At 45.1% G+C, this 21,016-nt stretch overlaps 1 protein-coding gene across 3 annotated transcripts in view; it reads right to left on the bottom strand.

Moving 5' to 3' along the window:
* Window positions 1–21,016, bottom strand: part of LOC139406355 (tight junction protein ZO-1-like) — a 201,649-nt gene that overhangs the window by 46,730 nt on the left and 133,903 nt on the right. For all 3 annotated transcript variants that reach the window (XM_071148870.1, XM_071148871.1, XM_071148872.1), the window contains exons 8-14: window positions 20,668–20,836; window positions 18,106–18,250; window positions 8,400–8,539; window positions 7,410–7,515; window positions 5,825–5,975; window positions 1,971–2,079; window positions 1,470–1,689 (exon numbers count right to left, since the gene is read on the bottom strand). In XM_071148870.1, coding sequence (XP_071004971.1) covers window positions 1,470–1,689; window positions 1,971–2,079; window positions 5,825–5,975; window positions 7,410–7,515; window positions 8,400–8,539; window positions 18,106–18,250; window positions 20,668–20,836 — 1,040 coding nt within the window. The remainder of the gene's footprint in view (window positions 1–1,469; window positions 1,690–1,970; window positions 2,080–5,824; window positions 5,976–7,409; window positions 7,516–8,399; window positions 8,540–18,105; window positions 18,251–20,667; window positions 20,837–21,016) is intronic.

Raw genomic sequence — 21,016 nt, 5'->3', positions numbered from 1 at the left:
TGAAGGTCTAGTCTATTGAGATGTAGCTCTCTGTAAAACCAGGATGAAGGTCTAGTCTATTGAGATGTCGCTCTCTGTAAAACCCGGATGAAGGTCTAGTCTATTGAGATGTCGCTCTCTGTAAAACCAGGATGAAGGTCTAGTCTATTGAGATGTCGCTCTCTGTAAAACCAGGATGGAGGTCTAGTCTAATGAGATGTCGCTCTCTGTAAAACCAGGATGGAGGTCTAGTCTATTGAGATGTCGCTCTCTGTAAAACCAGGATGAAGGTCTAGTCTATTGAGATGTCGCTCTCTGTAAAACCAGGATGAAGGTCTAGTCTATTGAGATGTCGCTCTCTGTAAAACCCGGATGGAGGTCAATTGAGATGTTTGTGAAAAATATTAGAATTTTTGGCATCATCAAAATCACCCGTGCTTGAGTTTCTTTTCTACTCAGAAGAATGCGAGGGACAGACAGAGCTCTTAGTAGAGACACCTCTAAAGGGCTTTGATGTGTCCGTGACACTGTCCAGGAAACTTGGCATGGCTAACGTTAATACTGTCAACAGAGGCACTTACATGGCAATGATAATCATATCAAATGTGGTTAAAGCTATGAGAGCACAACGTGACATTAACATTGTTATGATAAATTGTGACCAGTGCGAAATCTTGTTCCACTATTATTTTAATGTATTTATATGATTGTCTTAACCAGGGAAGTTATATGGAACACGTTCTCTTTTCAAATAAACAAACTGACTTCTGTGATACAAACACCTAGAGGAGCCAAATGGGTAGGATCGAAGAAGAGGACAGAATAGCAGAACGAGAAGAGGACAGAAAAGCAGAAGGAGAAGAGGACAGAATAGCAGAAGAAGAAGAGGACAGAAAAGCAGAAGAAGAAGAGGACAGAAAAGCAGAAGGAGAAGAGGACAGAATAGCAGAAGGAGAAGAGGACAAAATAGCAGAAGGAGAAGAGGACAGAATAGCAGAAGGAGAAGAGGACAGTATAGCAGAAGAAGAAGAGGACAGAAGAGCAGGAGGAGAAGAGGACAGAATAGCAGAAGAAGAAGAGGACAGAATAGCAGAAGAAGAAGAGGACAGAATAGCAGAAGAAGAGGACAGAATAGCAGAAGAAGAAGAGGACAGAATAGCAGAAGGAGAAGAGGACAGAATAGCAGAAGGAGAAGAGGACAGAATAGCAGGAGGAGAAGAGGACAGAATAGCAGAAGGAGAAGAGGACAGAATAGCAGAAGAAGAAGAGGACAGAATAGCAGAAGAAGAAGAGGACAGAATAGCAGAAGAAGAGGACAGAAAAGCAGAAGAAGAGGACAGAATAGCAGAAGAAGAGGACAGAATAGCTGGAGGAGACAGAATGGCAGAAGAAGAGGACAGAATAGCAGAAGAAGAGGACAGAATAGCAGAAGAGGACAGAATAGCAGAAGAAGAGGACAGAATAGCAGAAGAAAAGAGTGTCATCATCACCTGTTCTTGTTAGGTATGATGCCTCTCTCCACCTCCTGATGGTTCTTGCCGATGCGGATGGCCAGCCAGGAGCCCAGCTTGCCGTTGTACAGGGTGTCCACCACTCTGAACACCTCTCCCTTGTTGAAGCTCAGGCCGTACGGAGACTCCTTCTCATACTCAAAGTGGGTCCGGATGTAGAACGAGTCGCCCACATCAGACTCCACGATTCGCCGGTACACTGGAGCCAAACACAGACAGAGTCAGAGGGAGGAGAAGAAGTCCAATACAAATACATATCTGGTAGTAGTTCAACCGGTCCCAATTCACTTCCTTTACCTTGACCCTAATATACTGAGATTGCAGATCTGTAAAGTGGAAGCAATATGGTGGAAGCTTCACCCCTAAACTGATCATACCTATCCAGACCCTTCAGAGGGGCGGGGGGGGGGGGGTAGTGAGTGAAGGGGAACCAGCTCAGTTTATTTTCCATCCAGTTTCCTCTCGTCCTCCTGCACTCACCATCCTTCTTCTTCTGGGCCAGGATGGTGACCTCTTCACCTTTAGGGAGGTCAAGGAGGAACAGCACCGCCTCTTCTCGGATGATATTAGCAAAATCCACATTATTAACCTGGGAAAAACAGGGAGCTGTACGGTTATTCTTTTCATTCGTTTAACGTTTTTTTTTTGTGGATATTTGTATCAAAGAGATGAATAGGATGAAAGTAAGTAGATATTTTCAATGTGTTGTTGTTGTTGTAGAATCTATATTTGATAACGGATGATACCACCACAAACACAGCCGCCTCCTTGTTATCCTGTTGACTATGTATCCTTGGAAACCATCGTGGACAACTAAAAAGTGTTGGATACATTTTCACTCGTGACCTGGGAAAAGGTTATGGGTTCAACTCCCCCGCAGGGATCACATACACTTACTAAATGTAGGCACTGACAGAACTGACATACAGCTGAAGTCGGAAGTTTACATACACCTTACCCAAATACACTTAAACTTTTACATTTAAACTTTTCACAATTGCTGACATTTAATCCCAGTCAAAATTCCCTGTTTTAGGTCAGTTAGAATCACCACTTTATTTTAAGAATGTGAAATGTCAGAATAATAGTAGAGATAATTATTTATTTCAGCTTTTATTTCTTTCATCACATTCCCAGTGGGTTAGAAGTTTACATACACTCAATTAGTATTTGGTAGCATTGCCTTTAAATTGTTTAACTCAGGGTCAAACGTTTCAGGTAGTCTTCCACAAGCTTCCCACAATAAGTTGGGAGAACTTTGGCCCATTCCTCCTGACAGAGCTGCTGTAACTGAGTCCGGTTTGTAGGCCTCCTTGCTCGCACACGCTTTTTCAGTTCTGCCCACAAATGTTCTATAGGATTGAGGTCAGGGCTTTGTGATGGCCACTCCAATACCTTGACTTTATTGTCCTCAAGCCATCTTGCCACAACATTGGAAGTATGCTTGGGGACATTGTCCATTTGGAAGACCCATTTGCGACCAAGCTTTAACTTCCTGACTGATGTCTTGAGATATTGCTTCAATATATCCACATGATTTTCCCTTCCCATGATGCCATCTATTTTGTGAAGTGCACCAGTCCTTCCTGCAGCAAAGCACCCCCACAACATTACGCTGCCACCCCCGTGCCTCACGTTTGGGATGGTGTTCTTCGGCTTGCAAGCTTCTCCCTTTTTCCTCCAAACATAATGATGGTCATTATGGCTAAACAGTTAAATTTTTGTTTCATCAGACCAGAGGACAAAGTACGATCTTTGTCCCCATGTGCAGTTGCAAACCATACTTTTTTATGGCGGTTTTGGAGCAGTGGCTTCTTTCTTGCTGAGTGGCCTTTCAGGTTATGTCGATATAGGACTTGTTTTACTGTGGATATAGATACTTTTGTACATGTTTCCTCCAGAATCTTCACAAGGTCCTTTGCTGTTGTTCACAATGTCTGCACTTTTCTCACCAAATACATTCATCTCTTCTTCCTGAGCGGTATGACAGCTACGTGGTCCCATGGTGTTTATAGTTGCGTACTATTGTTTGTGCAGATGAACGTGATACCTGGAAATTGCTCCCAAAGATGAAACAGACTTGTGGAGGTCTACAATTTTTTTTCTGAGGTTTTGGTTTTCCCATGATGTCAAGCAAAGAGGCACTGAGTTTGAAGGTAGGCCTTGAAATACATCCACAGGTACACCTCCAATTGACTCAAACAATGTCAATTAGCCTATCAGAAGCTTCTAAAGTCATGACATAATTTTCTGGAATTTCCCAAGCTGTTTAAAGGCAGTCGACTTAGTGTATGTAAACTTCTGACCCACTGGAATTGTGATACAGTGAGTTATAAGTGAAATAATCTGTCTCTAAACAATTGTTGGAAAAATTACTTGTGTCATGCACAAAGTAGATGTCCTAACCGACTTGCCAAAACTATAGTTTGTTAACAAGAAATTTGTGGAGTGGTTGAAAAACAAGTTTAAAATGACTCCAACCTAAGTGTATGTAAACATCCGACTTCAACTGTATATTACACATGTCAGCTGTGGTTAATGGTGCTGATGGTCTACATGTCTAAATGTTTATACAACATCAGCATTTTAAAACAGATTCTCCGGTACTTTTGTATAGTCTTTAGCCAGTAGTTCTGAAAGTAGTGCTCACGAGCCAAAAGTGGTCCCCCAAAATGGTGTACTACGTCACATCATGTGCACCATGTCATTTCTCTCTCTCACAAGCTGAAGCTCATTGGTGGAAATCAAATTACTCGGGGGCTGACTAATTGAGGGGATTTGCTGGCTAATTGAGGTAAGACAGTAATTCTGATCATAGATGATGCATGCATGACACATCCAGCCCAAAACGAGATTTAAAAAAAATACTTAGCAGTTGCCAAAGTTCTGGAGCATGTCTTTACACCTCTAAAATGTTTACATAACATCCTTTAGCGTCACCCCCGGCGACGACAACCCTGACAGAGTTTTACTGCACTCTAAACTAAAATCCACACCATTACTAAGACCCACGCATTACACATTTACGCTCGCAGAGAGACGAGGAGGAGGCGGAATGTAAACAGAAAAAGATATACAGCTCGGAGGGAGGAAGAGAAATGGGACAAACCGAGATAGAAAGGAAAACAGTTTTTAGTAGTGATGCCGGTTGCTAGGAGACAGACTCCAAAGGAGCAGGAATGTTAGAGCAGCCGGGTTTAAAAAAACATTAATAAATCACAGAAGAGAAGCTTTTGGATACGTCCCCTATGGGCCCTGGTCACAACTTGTGCACTATGTAGAGAAAAGGCTGTCATTTGGGACTCAGACATTGAGATACAGACCAAGGCCCTGTGAAAACACGGCTACCGTTAACCACATTGTAAAAAAAACAACCACAAACACTGAATAGAGTGTAGCATCTTGTTGTTGTTGTTTAGGCGGCCATTTTACTGTGGTATTCCCTGTAGCATCTTGTTGTTGTTGTTTAGGCGGCCATTTTACTGTGGTATTCCCTGAAGCATCTTGTTGTTTAGGCGGCCATTTTACTGTGGTATTCCCTGTAGCATCTTGTTGTTGTTGTTTAGGCGGCCATTATACTGTGGTATGCCCTGTAGCATCTTGTTGTTGTTGTTTAGGCGGCCATTTTACTGTGGTATTCCCTGAAGCATCTTGTTGTTTAGGTGGCCATTTTACTTTGGTATCCTCTGTAGCATCTTGTTGTTTAGGCGGCCATTTTACTGTGGTATCCTCTGTAGCATCTTGTTGTTGTTTAGGCGGCCATTTTCCTGTGGTATTCCCTGTAGCATCTTGTTGTTGTTGTTTAGGCGGCCATTTTACTGTGGTATTCCCTGTAGCATCTTGTTGTTGTTTAGGTGGCCATTTTGCGTTGGTATCCCTTGTCGCATCTTGTTGTTGTTGTTTAGGTGGCCATTTTACTGTGGTATCCTCTAGCATCTTGTTGTTGTTTAGGTGGCCATTTTACTGTGGTATTCTCTAGCATCTTGTTGTTGTTTTGGTAGCCATTTTACTGTGTTAACACGTATTTGCTAGTATATGCAACGTCACCCTTTCTTCTTCAATTCCAGTGGCAACTAAAATGGGATTTCTGTGCAATGAAATTCAGTAGCTGCTAGCATTGATTAAATTTGTGTAGGCATTCACTTACACGTTAGGCTACACAGCATGTCATTTTGACGAGGATCATTTTAACACAGCAAACGATTTTATCCTATGCAATTTACAGTACAGTGAGTGCAACTGCATACATTGTGGATGTGATCCCTGTAGAAATTGAACCGACAACCTTCGTGTTGCTGTAGTGAGTGTGTAGTTGCTGCTGTATCGTGTCTCACCCTGAGAATTTGATCCCCCTCTTCCAGACCCTCCTTAGCTGCTGGGCTATCCTCCAGGACTCCTGCTACAAAGATGCCCACATCGTTCCCCCCTGCCAGCCTCAGACCCACACTCTCCCCCTTCTTAAACTTCACCAGCTTCATACTTGGCCTAGGGAGAGAGGGGACAGGGTGGGATGGGGGGGATAGGAGACAGGGTGGGATGGGGGAGAGAGGAACCAGGGTGGGATGGGGGGGGGGGGGAGACAGACAGTTAAAGAACCACTCTGTGATATTTATGTTTTTGGAAATAAGGAGTGTCACCCATAGAAATATACTTTCTAGAATGGCTATTCCCATTCAAGTCAGTGGTCTGATGGGCTTTGTCCCTTCTAGAAATTCTAATTCTATGATGTCACCTGCCAAAGATCAGTGAAGTTTAAACGTTATATAGTCATGGCTCACATCAACACTAGAGGTCGACCGATTATGATTTTTCAACGCCAATACCGATTATTGGAGGACCAAAAAAAGCCGCTAACCGATTAATCTGACTATTTTTATTTATTTATTTGTAATAATGACAATTACAACAATACTGAATGAACACTTATTTTAACTTAACATAATACATCCATAAAATCAATTTAGCCTCAAGTAGATAATGAAACATGTTTCAATTTGGTTTAAATAATGCAAAAACAAAGAGGCTTCTAAACAGCTTCTGCCCCCCCAAGCCATAAGACTCCTGAACACCTAATCAAATGGCTAAACAGACCCCCCCCCCCCCCCCCCCCCTCTTTAGCATTGGCCTCCCCCTCGTAGGATACTGTTAGAGACTTGTGAACAGATACTTCAACATATCGTAGGATACTGTTAGACTTCTACATACCGTAGGATACTGTTAGAGACTTCTACATACCGTAGGATGCTGGTAGATACTTCTACATACCGTAGGATGCTGTTAGACTGGTGAACAGATACTTCTACATACCGTAGGATACTGTTAGAGACTTCTACATACCGTAGGATACTGTTAGATACTTCTACATACCGTAGGATACTGTTAGATACTTCTACATACCGTAGGATACTGTTAGATACTTCTACATACCGTAGGATACTGTTAGACTGGTGAACAGATACTTCTACATATTGTAGGATACTGTTAGACTGGTGAACAGATGCTTCTACATACCGTAGGATGCTGTTAGACTGGTGAACAGATACTTCTACATACCGTAGGATACTGTTAGACTGGTGAACAGATGCTTCTACATACCGTAGGATACTGTTAGACTGGTGAACAGATGCTTCTACATACCGTAGGATACTGTTAGACTGGTGAACAGATGCTTCTACATACCGTAGGATGCTGTTAGACTGGTGAACAGATACTTCTACATACCGTAGGATGCTGTTAGATACTTCTACATACCGTAGGATACTGTTAGACTGGTGAACAGATACTTCTACATACCGTAGGATGCTGTTAGACTGGTGAACAGATACTTCTACATACCGTAGGATGCTGTTAGACTGGTGAACAGATACTTCTACATATCGTAGGATGATGTTAGACTGGTGAACAGATACTTCTACATACCGTAGGATGCTGTCATCATGGGCAGCGCTGGGCACAGGGGCATCAGCAGGGCTGACTGGCAGGTCCACGTCAGGCTGGCCTGGCTGGGCATATACTGGCTTGGGTTCTGAGGAAAAACACGCACGCACACACAGAGAGAGTGAGAGAGAGAGAGATAATATCAACTGCACTATTCATACAAGAGGATGTACTGATACCTCTCAACACAGACCATGAGGCAAATCCTCAAGGAACAAAATGTGTGCATACACTCTCTCTCACACACGGAAGCACACGAACACACAGCCACACAGAGACACTCAGTTGGCTGCAGGGCAGTAGGGGGAACGTCAGAGTCCATCAACTCACACTACAGTCTAAATACAGGCTGCAGCCTCAACCAAGCTCAGCTCAGCACAGCACAGCTCAGCTCAGCACAGCTCAGCACAGCACAGCACAGCACAGCACAGCTCAGCACAGCACAGCTCAACACAGCTCAGCTCAGCACAGCACAGCACAGCTCAGCACAGCACAGCACAGCTCAGCTCAGCACAGCACAGCTCAGCACAGCTCAGCTCAGCCCAGCTCAGCCCAGCCCAGCTCAGCCCAGCTCAGCCCAGCTCAGCCCAGCTCAGCTCAGCTCAGCTCAACACAGCTCAGCTCAACACAGCTCAGCTCAGCACAGCACAGCACAGCTCAGCACAGCACAGCACAGCTCAGCACAGCACAGCACAGCTCAGCTCAGCACAGCACAGCTCAACACAGCTCAGCTCAGCACAGCACAGCTCAGCACAGCACAGCACAGCTCAGCTCAGCACAGCACAGCTCAGCACAGCTCAGCTCAGCCCAGCTCAGCCCAGCCCAGCTCAGCCCAGCCCAGCACAGCTCAGCTCAGCTCTCAAATCCACAGATATTGTATCCTGTTGGACTTGAGATTCCACCCTGCGACCTTCTGGTTGAACTATCTAACATTTAGGTTACCGGTTAAGGTTAATGGTTAGTTGTTCTGACCTGGTAGAGGAGGGACCGGTTTCTCTTCCCTGGTGACAGACTTCTCCAGGGGTTTAGGCAGGGTAGGAGCCTCCTCCGCTAGCTTGGGTGGCACCGCTGTCGGCTTCGAGATCCTCTCCTCCTCTTCACGACTTCTGTGACTGGTGACAAAAAAAAAGAAGGTATTTTAAATGGTTTTTATTTCATACATTTGATCCAAAGCGATTTACAGCACAGGAAGTGCATACATTTTCAATATGTGCAAGTGATCCGTGTAGGAATTGAACCCAGAAACTATACATCTGGCCCTCTTAGTGCCAAGCTCTTATCAACAGACCCTCAAAGAACCAGGGATGTGGTACAATTCAACAAACACTGTATATCGATACATACGCAGAACTGGTTTGAGCCTCTGCCCTCTGGCACATATGCTAAGTGGTTAGTGCTAGTTACATGCTAAGTGGTTAGGGCTAGTTATATGCTAAGTGGTTAGTGCTAGTTACATGCTAAGTGTTCTGGGCTAGTTATATGCTAAGTGGTTAGTGCTAGTTACATGCTAAGTGTTCTGGGCTAGTTATACGCTAAGTGTTCTGGGCTAGTTACATGCAAAGTGTTCTGGGCTAGTTATATGCTAAGTGGTTAGTGCTAGTTACATGCTAAGTGTTCAGGGCTAGTTATATGCTAAGTGGTTATGGCTAGTTACATGCTAAGTGGTTAGTGCTAGTTACATGCTAAGTAATTAGTGCTAGTTACATGCTAAGTGGTTAGTGCTAGTTACATGCTAAGTAATTAGTGCTAGTTACATGCTAAGTAATTAGTGCTAGTTACATGCTAAGTGGTTAGGGCTAGTTATATGCTAAGTGGTTAGTGCTAGTTACATGCTAAGTAATTAGTGCTAGTTACATGCTATGTGGTTAGGGCTAGTTATATGCTAAGTGGTTAGGGCTAGTTACATGCTAAGTGGTTAGGGCTAGTTATACGCTAAGTGGTTAGGGCTAGTTATATGCTAAGTGGTTAGGGCTAGTTACATGCTAAGTGGTTAGGGCTAGTTACATGCTATGTGGTTATGGCTAGTTATATGCTAAGTGGTTAGGGCTAGTTACATGCTATGTGGTTAGGGCTAGTTACATGCTATGTGGTTAGGGCTAGTTATATGCTAAGTGGTTAGGGCTAGTTACATGCTATGTGGTTAGGGCTAGTTATATGCTAAGTGGTTAGGGCTACTTACATGCTAAGTGGTTAGGGCTAGTTATATGCTAAGTGGTTAGGGCTAGTTACATGTTATGTGGTTAGGGCTAGTTACATGCTAAGTGGTTAGGGCTAGTTACATGCTAAGTGGTTAGGGCTAGTTACATGCTAAGTGGTTAGGGCTAGTTACATGCTAAGTGGTTAGGGCTAGTTATATGCTAAGTGGTTAGGGCTAGTTATATGCTAAGTGGTTAGGGCTAGTTACATGCTAAGTAATTAGTGCATTCGGAAAGTATTCAGACCCCTTTGACTTTTTCCACATTTTATTACGTTACAGCCTTTTCTAAAATGGATTAAAAAGTTTTTCCCCCTTCATCAATCTACACACAATACCCCATAATGACAAAGCATAAACAGGTTTTTGGAAATTTTTGCAAATTTATTAAAAATTAACTGAAATATTACATTTACATAAGTATTCAGACCCTTTACTCAGTACTTTGTTGAAACACCTTTGGCAGCAGTTCCAAACGTCTTCCATTTAAGAATGACGGAGGCCACTGTGTTCTCTGGGACTTGCAATGCTGAAGAAATGTTTTGGTACCCTTCTCCAGATCTGTGTTTCGACACAATCCTGTTTCGGAGCTCTACGGACAATTCTTACAACCTCACGGCTTGGTTTTTACTCTGACATGCACTGTCAACTGTGGGACCTTATATATACACGGGTGTGTGCCTTTCCAAAGCATGTCCAATCAATTGAATTTACCACAGGTGGACTCCAATCAAGTTGTAGAAACATCAAGGATGATCAATGGAAACAGGATGCACCTCATAGCAAAATGGTCTGAATACTTATGTAAATAAGCTATCAGGGTTTTCTTTGGCAATTATTTTCTTCTAAAAACCTATTTTCACTTTGTCATGATGGGGTATTGTGATATCATGATGGGGTATTGTGATGTCATGATGGGGTATTGTGATATCATGATGGGGTATTGTGATATCATGATGGGGTATTTTGATGTCATGATGGGGTATTGTGATGTCATGATGGGGTATTGTGATGTCATGATGGGGTATTGTGATGTCATGATGGGGTATTGTGATATCATGATGGGGTATTGTGATGTCATTATGGGGTATTGTGATGTCATTATGGGGTATTGTGATGTCATGATGGGGTATTGTGATATCATGATGGGGTATTGTGATGTCATGATGGGGTATTGTGATGTCATGATGGGGTATTGTGATATCATGATGGGGTATTGTGATGTCATTATGGGGTATTGTGATGTCATGATGGGGTATTGTGATGTCATGATGGGGTATTGTGATATCATGATGGGGTATTGTGATGTCATGATGGGGTATAGTGATGTCATGATGGGGTATAGTGATATCATGACAGGGTATTGTGATGTCATTATGGGGTATTGTGATGTCATGATGGGGTATTGTGATGTCATGATGTATTGTGATGTCATGATGGGGTATTGTGTTATCATGACGGGGTATTGTGATGTCATGATGGGGTATTGTGATGTCATGATGGGGTATTGTGATGTCATGATGGGGTATTGTGATGTCATGATGGGGTATTGTGATGTCATTATGGGGTATTGTGATGTCATTACGGGGTATTGTGTGTAGATTGATGAGGAAAAACATGTATTTAATCCATTTAATCGAATAAGGCTGTAACGTACCAAAACGTGGAAAGAGAGAGAGAGAGAATTCTGTGTACGCTAGGTGCACTTCACTGTGTGCCTCTGGCCAAGAACCAGGAAAGGTTGGACTTAAAACAAACACACACTACTAACACCGAGGTCACAATAAATCATCCAAAACGGCAACAAATATATAACCTGGTCCAAGAGCTGTTTGTACCGTCTTGCCAACTCTGATGGTCATTGCCATGCCAAATACAAACAAGTTATTCAATGCCCATAAGAGTTGGCTATAGAACACATTTAATGACCATAAGAGTTGGCTATAGAACACATTTAATGACCATAAGAGTTGGCTATAGAACACATTTAATGACCATAAGAGTTGGCTATAGAACACATTTAATGACCATAAGAGTTGGCTATAGAACACATTTAATGACCATAAGAGTTGGCTATAGAACACATTTAATGACCATAAGAGTTGGCTATAGAACACATTTAATGACCATAAGAGTTGGCTATAGAACACATTTAATGACCATAAGAGTTGGCTATAGAACACATTTAAAAACACAATATGCAGAAATAGCTCAGCCATTTCCCTAGTTGCTAAAATTCTAAATAGTTTGCATCAAAACAAGCAGGTACGGTGCAAAGAATGATTGTATAATCTAAACCACTCTGAACTATATTTTCCATAACCACATTTCCCCCCCCCAGCTGTTTGAAGCTGGTGTACAAAACTGAAAGCATAGAAATAGCACAAATAGAACAGATCTACCTCTTCTTAGCCTGGCTTTCAATGAGAATGACAGATCTATATCACACGCTAGCTGTCCTGCAGGGTACTGTGGTTGGGAAACAGAGCAGAGGCCTGGTAAGCGGTGCTAGCTGTCTTGTAGGGCAGGAGTCAGCAGGGGTCGTCAGGGGTCAACAGGGGAGTCATTGCATACCGTAGAAAGCTATTTCTAACTTGTTAGAAATATCCAGATCAACTAGCCCATGTCAGCTAATTGTTTTAATGCTAACGTTTTTTTAGCTAGGTTTTTAAGGGCATAGATTTTGTAGTAATGTTCGAGTCACTCAAATAATCACATGAACACACATTAGACATGGCAAAATGTATTGAATTGCAAGAAAATTAGCTTTAAAAGTGCAAAATTGTATCTGCACCTCATGGCAAAATGTGTAGAACCGCAGAAAATAAGCTTAAGAAGTACTTTCTAGATTTTCTCTCTGTCAACAGGAGGGGTGTGAACAGTGTGTGTCATGAATAGCAGACTAGATTTGCTTAGAATTCCATGGCAATATTTTATAGTATGGAGAATAAAATTTAACAAAGCTGAATAAAATAGAAAGGATATTTTCTCCAAACGATTTGAGGGAGTGCGGACAAGCGGCTATTCTGATTGGTAGACAAAGAAACCGGTACTTCTATTTGTTTCATTTAGATGTATTAATGCAACTGTAGTTGTTTTACAAACATTGGGGCGAAATGTTCTGATTGTTAATTCATTCCAAGGCGGCATGACGCGACTCGACTGACGAGTTCAAAAAAAGTCGTGTGAAAGGCATGATCTCTGATTTGTTTTTTTGCGAAAGGCTGTACACACTACATCAGTCTCTCATTCACAATTTGACAAGCACTTGATAATGCCTCGAATTTCCCGGCTGCATCCCCTTTGTGTGGCCGTAATCCCCCCTAAAAAAAAAAATATCCATACCTTTTGAGGCCAGTGGCCATCGGGCTGAATATAGTTCCCTTCTCCAAGCCCCTCATCACATGACTGGCACAACTACAACTCTACTGGCAAACCACTGCCTATTGACAGGACAGGGGGAAGTGAGTGTGTGTGAGCACCTAAAAACACACACACACACACACACACCCACAGGGTTTTTCCTGGATCAAAATGGGGTTTAGGTGGTGGGGGTGGCCAATTTAGAGGCCCTCTTCTTCTTGGCATCAGAGACAAAATTGTGCTGTTTTGAAACAAACTTTCTGAAATTCCTCTCGTCCCATCGCTGCGACTACCCTACGGACTCGGGAGAGGCGAAGGTCGAGAGCCACGCGTCCCCCAAAACACAACCCTAACCAAGCAGCACTGCTCCTTGACACACAGCTCGCTTAACCCGGTAAGCCAGCTGCACCAACGTGTTGAGGAAACACTGTACAACACTGCCAAAGGAGTCGCTAGAGCGCGAGGGAACAAGGACATCCCTGCCTGATCCCTCCCCTAACGACACTAGGCCAATTGTGCGTCGCCTCATGGGTCTCCCGGTCACGGCCGGCTGCAGCACAGCCCGGGATCAAACCCGGATCTATAGTGACACCGCTGTGCCACTCGGGAGGCTATTTTTTTAGTTTTTCCATGTATGAATCTGTTATTCAATGCGTTTCTATGGGCTAATAGCAGTAAGGTCAAATTCAATGGTTCATCAAATATTTTTTGTTACAGCTAAAGGTGTCCTTAAAACAATCCCCCTCCCCAGCCTTGAACTCTAGGGCAGGGGTATTCAACTCTGACCCTACGAGGTCCAGAGGCTCCTGCTTTTCTGTTCTACCTGGTGTCCCAGGTCTAAAATCAGTCCCTGATTAGAGGGGAACAACGAAAAAGCGCAGTGGAACTGGCTTCAAGGACCAGATTTGAGTTTGAGGTTTCTAGTCTAGCTGTTTGAAGCTACTTTCTTGCAATTTTACACATTTTGTCATGGACCTGAGAAAAGAAAATGTAGTTTTATAGCACATTTCCTGCAATTCTACACATTTTGCCATCTGAGTGACAAAAACAAATCATAACAAAAACAAATCATTGCCCCATGCCATGCAATTTTTAAAAATGTTGTTTAAAATCTTGTTTAAATCGTTTTAAGTTTACACTGAACATGTTTTACCATTGCAATTTTTTAAAATAAATAAATCATCATAATGTTGTTTTACCATCCGCTAAACATGTGACCAGTATTTTTTAAAATAAAAAAACACACTAAAAAACACACACACACACCACACACACACACACACACACACACGTAACCGTGAAGGAATGAGTCTGCTCAATCAGGCTGGAGACAGGAAAAACAGATTTATTCAACCCATCTTGAAAGAACCTTTCACTGCCAACTGATCTCCTGCGACTGACTGGGGGAAAAAAAAATAGGTCATTCACAGATCAGCTAGATAAATCTATCTGCCCTAATCTCTCCTCTGTGTCAATAACTTAACATAACTATCTGATCTCAATCTCCTTTAAATTCTACACAGCCAAAAATCACTGCTGCCTCGTTTTCTCTCATCACCAATGAGCTTTTGAAAGAGATGAACATTTCCTGGTATTTGTGTTTTAATCCGCACACACACACACAATACACACACACACACACACACACACACACACACACACACACACACACACACACACACACACACACACACACACACACACACACACACACACACACACACACACACACACACTATTTACAGTGAGTAACAGCCTGTTATTAGCCCACTGTTAGAAGGCGTAGTCTCACTTCATCTTCCACACAGATCATGTGACTCCACTTCTACAGGCTGTGTCCTGTGTGACTGACACTACATCCACAGGCTGTGTTCTGTGTGACTGACACTACATCCACAGGCTGTGTGTCCTGTGTGACTGACACTACATCCACAGGCTGTGTCCTGTGTGACTCTGACACTACATCCACAGGCTGTGTTCTGTGTGACTGACATCCACAGACTGTCCCCCTACTGGAGCCCTGAGCCAGAACAAGACCTGACACTCAATAACGGATGCACAGCATGTACATTAAACACACTATCAATCAGTGAGTGTCTGTCCTTGAAGCTAAATTAATACTGCACCGTTTGACAGTGTAAAGCCACGGCTGCTAACTGAGCACTGATTTCCTGATATCAGCATCAATGTCAAACATAAAAGGGCACATCTAGGATTCATAAAACATTGATCCAATTCAAAAACACACGAGGGACACACACACACACACACACACACACACACACACACACACACACACACACACACACACACACACACACACACACACACACACACACACACACACACACACACACACACACACACACACACACACACACACACACACACACACAATTATAGCCAAGATGTATTCAGGGCACAAATGTAATCTTTATGGTTTAGTGGTCCCAGGTAATCCTTATCGGTAGGAAGGGGAGAAATATAGGGGCATTTTGAATTACTCTACATCAACATGGGGTAACTACCCATTTACTAATTACTGTTCTCTATGTCTACATTTATTCAATATTCTGTCATCTGACAAGTACAGTGGGGCTCATACACAGTGGGGCTCATACACAGTGGGGCTCTACACAGTGGGGCTCTACACAGTGGGGCTCATACACAGTGGGGCTCTACACAGTGGGGCTCTACACAGTGGGGCTCTACACAGTGGGGCTCTACACAGTGGGGCTCTACACAGTGGGGCTCTACACAGCGGGGCTCTACACAGCGGGGCTCTACACAGTGGGGCTCTACACAGCGGGGCTCATACACAGTGGAGCTCATACACAGCGGGGCTCATACACAGTGGGGCTCCTAGGGAACGGGGCTCATACACAGCGGGGCTCATACACAGCGGGGCTCATACACAGTGGGGCTCCTAGGGAACGGGGCTCATACACAGCGGGGCTCTACACAGTGGGGCTCTACACAGTGGGGCTCTACACAGTGGGGCTCATACACAGTGGGGCTCTACACAGTGGGGCTCTACACAGTGGGGCTCATACACAGCGGGGCTCTACACAGTGGGGCTCTACACAGTGGGGCTCTACACAGTGGGGCTCATACACAGTGGGGCTCTACACAGTGGGGCTCTACACAGTGGGGCTCATACACAGCAGGGCTCATACACAGCGGGGCTCATACACAGTGGAGCTCATACACAGCGGGGCTCATACACAGCAGGGCTCATACACAGCGGGGCTCATACACAGTGGAGCTCATACACAGCGGGGCTCATACACAGTGGAGCTCATACACAGCGGGGCTCATACACAGTGGAGCTCATACACAGCGGGGCTCATACACAGCGGGGCTCATACACAGTGGAGCTCATACACAGCGGGGCTCATACACAGCGGGGCTCATACACAGTGGGGCTCATACACAGTGGGGCTCCTAGGGAACGGGGCTCATACACAGTGGGGCTCTACACAGTGGGGATCTACACAGCGGGGCTCTACACAGTGGGGATCTACACAGCGGGGCTCATACACAGTGGAGCTCATACACAGCGGGGCTCATACACAGCAGGGCTCATACACAGCGGGGCTCATACACAGTGGAGCTCATACACAGCGGGGCTCATACACAGTGGAGCTCATACACAGCGGGGCTCATACACAGTGGAGCTCATACACAGCGGGGCTCATACACAGCGGGGCTCATACACAGTGGGGCTCATACACAGTGGGGCTCCTAGGGAACGGGGCTCATACACAGTGGGGCTCTACACAGTGGGGCTCTACACAGCGGGGCTCTACACAGCGGGGATCTACACAGCGGGGATCTACACAGCGGGGCTCATACACAGTGGGGCTCTACACAGCGGGGCTCATACACAGCGGGGCTCTACACAGCGGGGCTCATACACAGCGGGGCTCTACACAGCGGGGCTCCTAGGGAACGGGGCTCTACACAGTGGGGCTCCTAGGGAACGGGGCTCTACACAGTGGGGCTCCTAGGGAACGGGGCTCTACACAGTGGGGCTCTACACAGTGGGGCTCATACACAGTGGGGCTCTACACAGTGGGGCTCTACACAGCGGGGCTCTACACAGTGGGGCTCCTAGGGAACGGGGCTCATACACAGCGGGGCTCATACACAGCGGGGCTCATACACAGCGGGGCTCATACACAGCGGGGCTCATACACAGTGGGGCTCTACACAGCGGGGCTCATACACAGCGGGGCTCATACACAGTGGGGCTCCTAGGGAACGGGGCTCATACACAGCGGGGCTCTACACAGCGGGGCTCTACACAGCGGGGCTCTACACAGCGGGGCTCTACACAGCGGGGCTCTACACAGTGGGGCTCCTAGGGAACGGGGCTCTACACAGCGGGGCTCTACACAGTGGGGCTCCTAGGGAACGGGGCTCTACACAGCGGGGCTCATACACAGTGGGGCTCCTAGGGAACGGGGCTCTACACAGCGGGGCTCTACACAGCGGGGCTCTACACAGCGGGGCTCTACACAGTGGGGCTCTACACAGTGGGGCTCTACACAGTGGGGCTCTACACAGCGGGGCTCTACACAGTGGGGCTCTACACAGTGGGGCTCTACACAGCGGGGCTCCTAGGGAACGGGGTGTCCAACTTACGGTATTCTCCAACTGAAGAGTCTTTGTTAAAAACAAAAAATAGGAAAATAAAGACACATAACAAACCCTTAAAAACATCTACAGTTCCAGCGAGTCAAAACGGTTTGAAATGCAGTTCGTATTGGAGGTCAGTTACGGGTCGTAAAGACGACATTTCAACTAGCTTTGCCCACTGCGTGAGAATTTCAAAAAAGCTCAAAGGCTGCCTTTTACACAGGCAGCCAATCCTGATATTTGGCTAAATGATTGGCAAAAAATCTGATCTGATTGGTCATAAGACCAATTAGTGGTAAAATATCTGATCTGATTGGTCATAAGACCAATTAGTGGTAAAAGATCTGTTCTGATTGGTCATAAGACCAATTAGTGGTAAAAGATCTGTTCTGATTGGTCATAAGTGTAAAAAGATCAGTATTCGGCTGCCTGCGAGCCTTTGAGTTTGACTGTGTCGCAGCCAGGTGGTGTGGCGTTTACCTGCCGTTGCTGATCTGTGGAGGGGAGTGTCTGGAGTGGTCGGAGGGATCAGATCGCCTGTCAGGGGAGCGGGACCGGCTGCTACGATGTCTGTCGTGGGATCGGTTGGAATGGTCGGACGCCACCGAATGGATATCTGAAATGTCTGTTGTTCAAAACACACACACACACACACACACACACACACACACACCATATTCAACTACATAATGTACACTGGAGAAGAAAAACAATGAAAAACACAACATGCAACAATTTCAAAGGTTTTACAGAGTTCCAGTTCATATAACAAAATGTGTCAATTTAAATACATTCATTAGGCCCTAATCTATGGATTTCACATGACTGGGAACACAGACATTGGTCACAGACCTTAAAAAAATAATAAAGTAGTGGTGAAGATCAGAGAACCAGTCAGTATCTGGTGTGACCATTTCCCTCATGCAGCACAACACATCTCCTTCACATTAGAGTTGATCAGGCTGTTGGTTGTGGCCTGTGGAATGTTGTCCCCACTCCTCTTCAATGGCGGGAACTGGAACACGCTGTCGTACACGTCGATCCACAGCATCCCAAACATGCTCAATGGGTGACATGTCTGGTGAGTATGCAGACCATGGAAGAACTGGCACATTTTCAGCTTCCAGGAATTATGTACAGATCCTTGTGACATGGAGCCGTGCATTATCATGCTGAAACATGAGGTGATGGAGGCGGATGAATGGGCCAATGGGCCAACAGAGTGCTCCATGGTGGGGGCAGGTATAAGCTACAGACAGCAAACACAATTGCATTTTATTGATGGCAATTTGAATGCACAGAGATGCCGTGACGTTGACGTCAGCAAACCGCTTGCCTACACAACGTCATACACTGTCTGCCATCTGCCCGATACAGTTGAAACCGGGATTCATCCGTGAAGAGCACACTTCTCCAGGGCTACCTGCCACCTCTACACTCTAACCACCTCTACACTCTAACTACTAGGCTACCTTGCCATCTCTACACTCTAACCACTAGGCTACCCTGCCACCTCTACACTCTAACCACTAGGCTACCTGCCACCTCTACACTCTAACCACTAGGCTACCTGCCACCTCTACACTCTAACCACTAGGCTACCTGCCACCTCTACACTCTAACCACCTCTACACTCTAACCACTAGGCTACCTTGCCATCTCTACACTCTAACCACTAGGCTACCTGCCACCTCTACACTCTAACCACTAGGCTACCTGCCACCTCTACACTCTAACCACTAGGCTACCTACCACCTCTACACTCTAACCACTAGGCTACCCTTCCGCCTCTACACTCTAACCACTAGGCTACCTGCCACCTCCACACTAACCACTAGGCTACCTGCCACCTCTACACTCTAACCACTAGGCTACCCTGCCACCTCTACACTCTGACCACTAGGCTACCTGCCACCTCTACACTCTAACCACTAGGCTACCTGCCACCTCTACACTCTAACCACTAGGCTACCTGCCTCCCCATACATATGGGTGGTCCCGGGCTATGAAAGTAAGGGGCTTCTGTTTCAGTAAAATGCACCCACACCCAACGACCCTACAGCATTTCGCCTTTTTCCAGCATATGCACACACACACACACACACACACGCAGCTAAATTTTATCAGCATATCGATTGCGCAACCAGGGGTGGAAAGACCTTGGATCATTGTTACTCTAACTTCCGCGACGCATATAAGGCCCTGCCCCGCCCCCCTTTCGGAAAAGCTGACCACGACTCCATTTTGTTGATCCCTGCCTACAGACAGAAACTAAAACAAGAGGCTCCCACGCTGAGGTCTGTCCAACGCTGGTCCGACCAAGCTGACTCCACACTCCAAGACTGCTTCCACCACGTGGACTGGGACATGTTTCGTATTGCGTCAGACAACAACATTGACGAATACGCTGATTCGGTGTGCGAGTTCATTAGAACGTGCGTTGAAGATGTCGTTCCCATAGCAACGATTAAAACATTCCCTAACCAGAAACCGTGAATTGATGGCAGCATTCGCGTGAAACTGAAAGCGCGAACCACTGCTTTTAATCAGGGCAAGGTAATGGGAATTGATGGGAAATTATGTAAATATATCACTAGCCACTTTAAACAATGCTACCTTATATAATGTTACTTACCCTACATTATTCATCTCATATGCATACGTATATACTGTACTCTATATCATCGACTGTATCCTTATGTAATACATGTATCACTAGCCACTTTAAACTATGCCACTTGTTTACATACTCATCTCATTTGTACATACTGTACTCGATACCATCTACTGTATCTTGCCTATGCTGCTCTGTACCATCACTCATTCATATATCCTTATGTACATATTCTTTATCCCCTTACACTGTGTACAAGACAGTAGTTTTGGAATTGTTAGTTAGATTACTTGTTGGTTATTACTGCATTGTCGGAACTAGAAGCACAAGCATTTCGCTACACTCGCATTAACATCTGCTAACCATGTGTATGTGACAAATAAAATTTGATTTGATTTGATTGATTTGACCTATGTAGTGTCCCTCACCGTCTCTGTCGGAGGCGTTGGCTGATGGGACGCTGTCGTCCAGGTCTGGTATGTTCAGCAGCGTAGCTCTCTCGTCTCTCTGCACCACCATCTTTAGCTTGCCCTTTGACCTCTCAATCAGCTTCTTAGCGTCTATCAACGACAGGTTTTCTGTCACCGTGCCGTTGATCTGAGAAGAAACAAGCAATTAGTTACAAATGTTAAGAAATAACCTAAATTAACACAGCTTGGAGGAAATTTAGCTTGTCTGAGTGCAGGAGACAGTGGGGAAAAACATGTATTTAGTCTTCTTTCTTCTTCTTTCTCTCTCTCTACCTCTCTCTCTCCCTCTACCTCTCTCTCTCCCTCT

Source organism: Oncorhynchus clarkii, chromosome 4, assembly GCF_045791955.1.
Source record: "Oncorhynchus clarkii lewisi isolate Uvic-CL-2024 chromosome 4, UVic_Ocla_1.0, whole genome shotgun sequence".
Taxonomy (NCBI): Eukaryota; Metazoa; Chordata; class Actinopteri; order Salmoniformes; family Salmonidae; genus Oncorhynchus; species Oncorhynchus clarkii.
The sequence above is the reverse complement of the archived record's forward strand: the minus strand, read 5'-3'. Positions and strand labels throughout refer to the sequence as shown.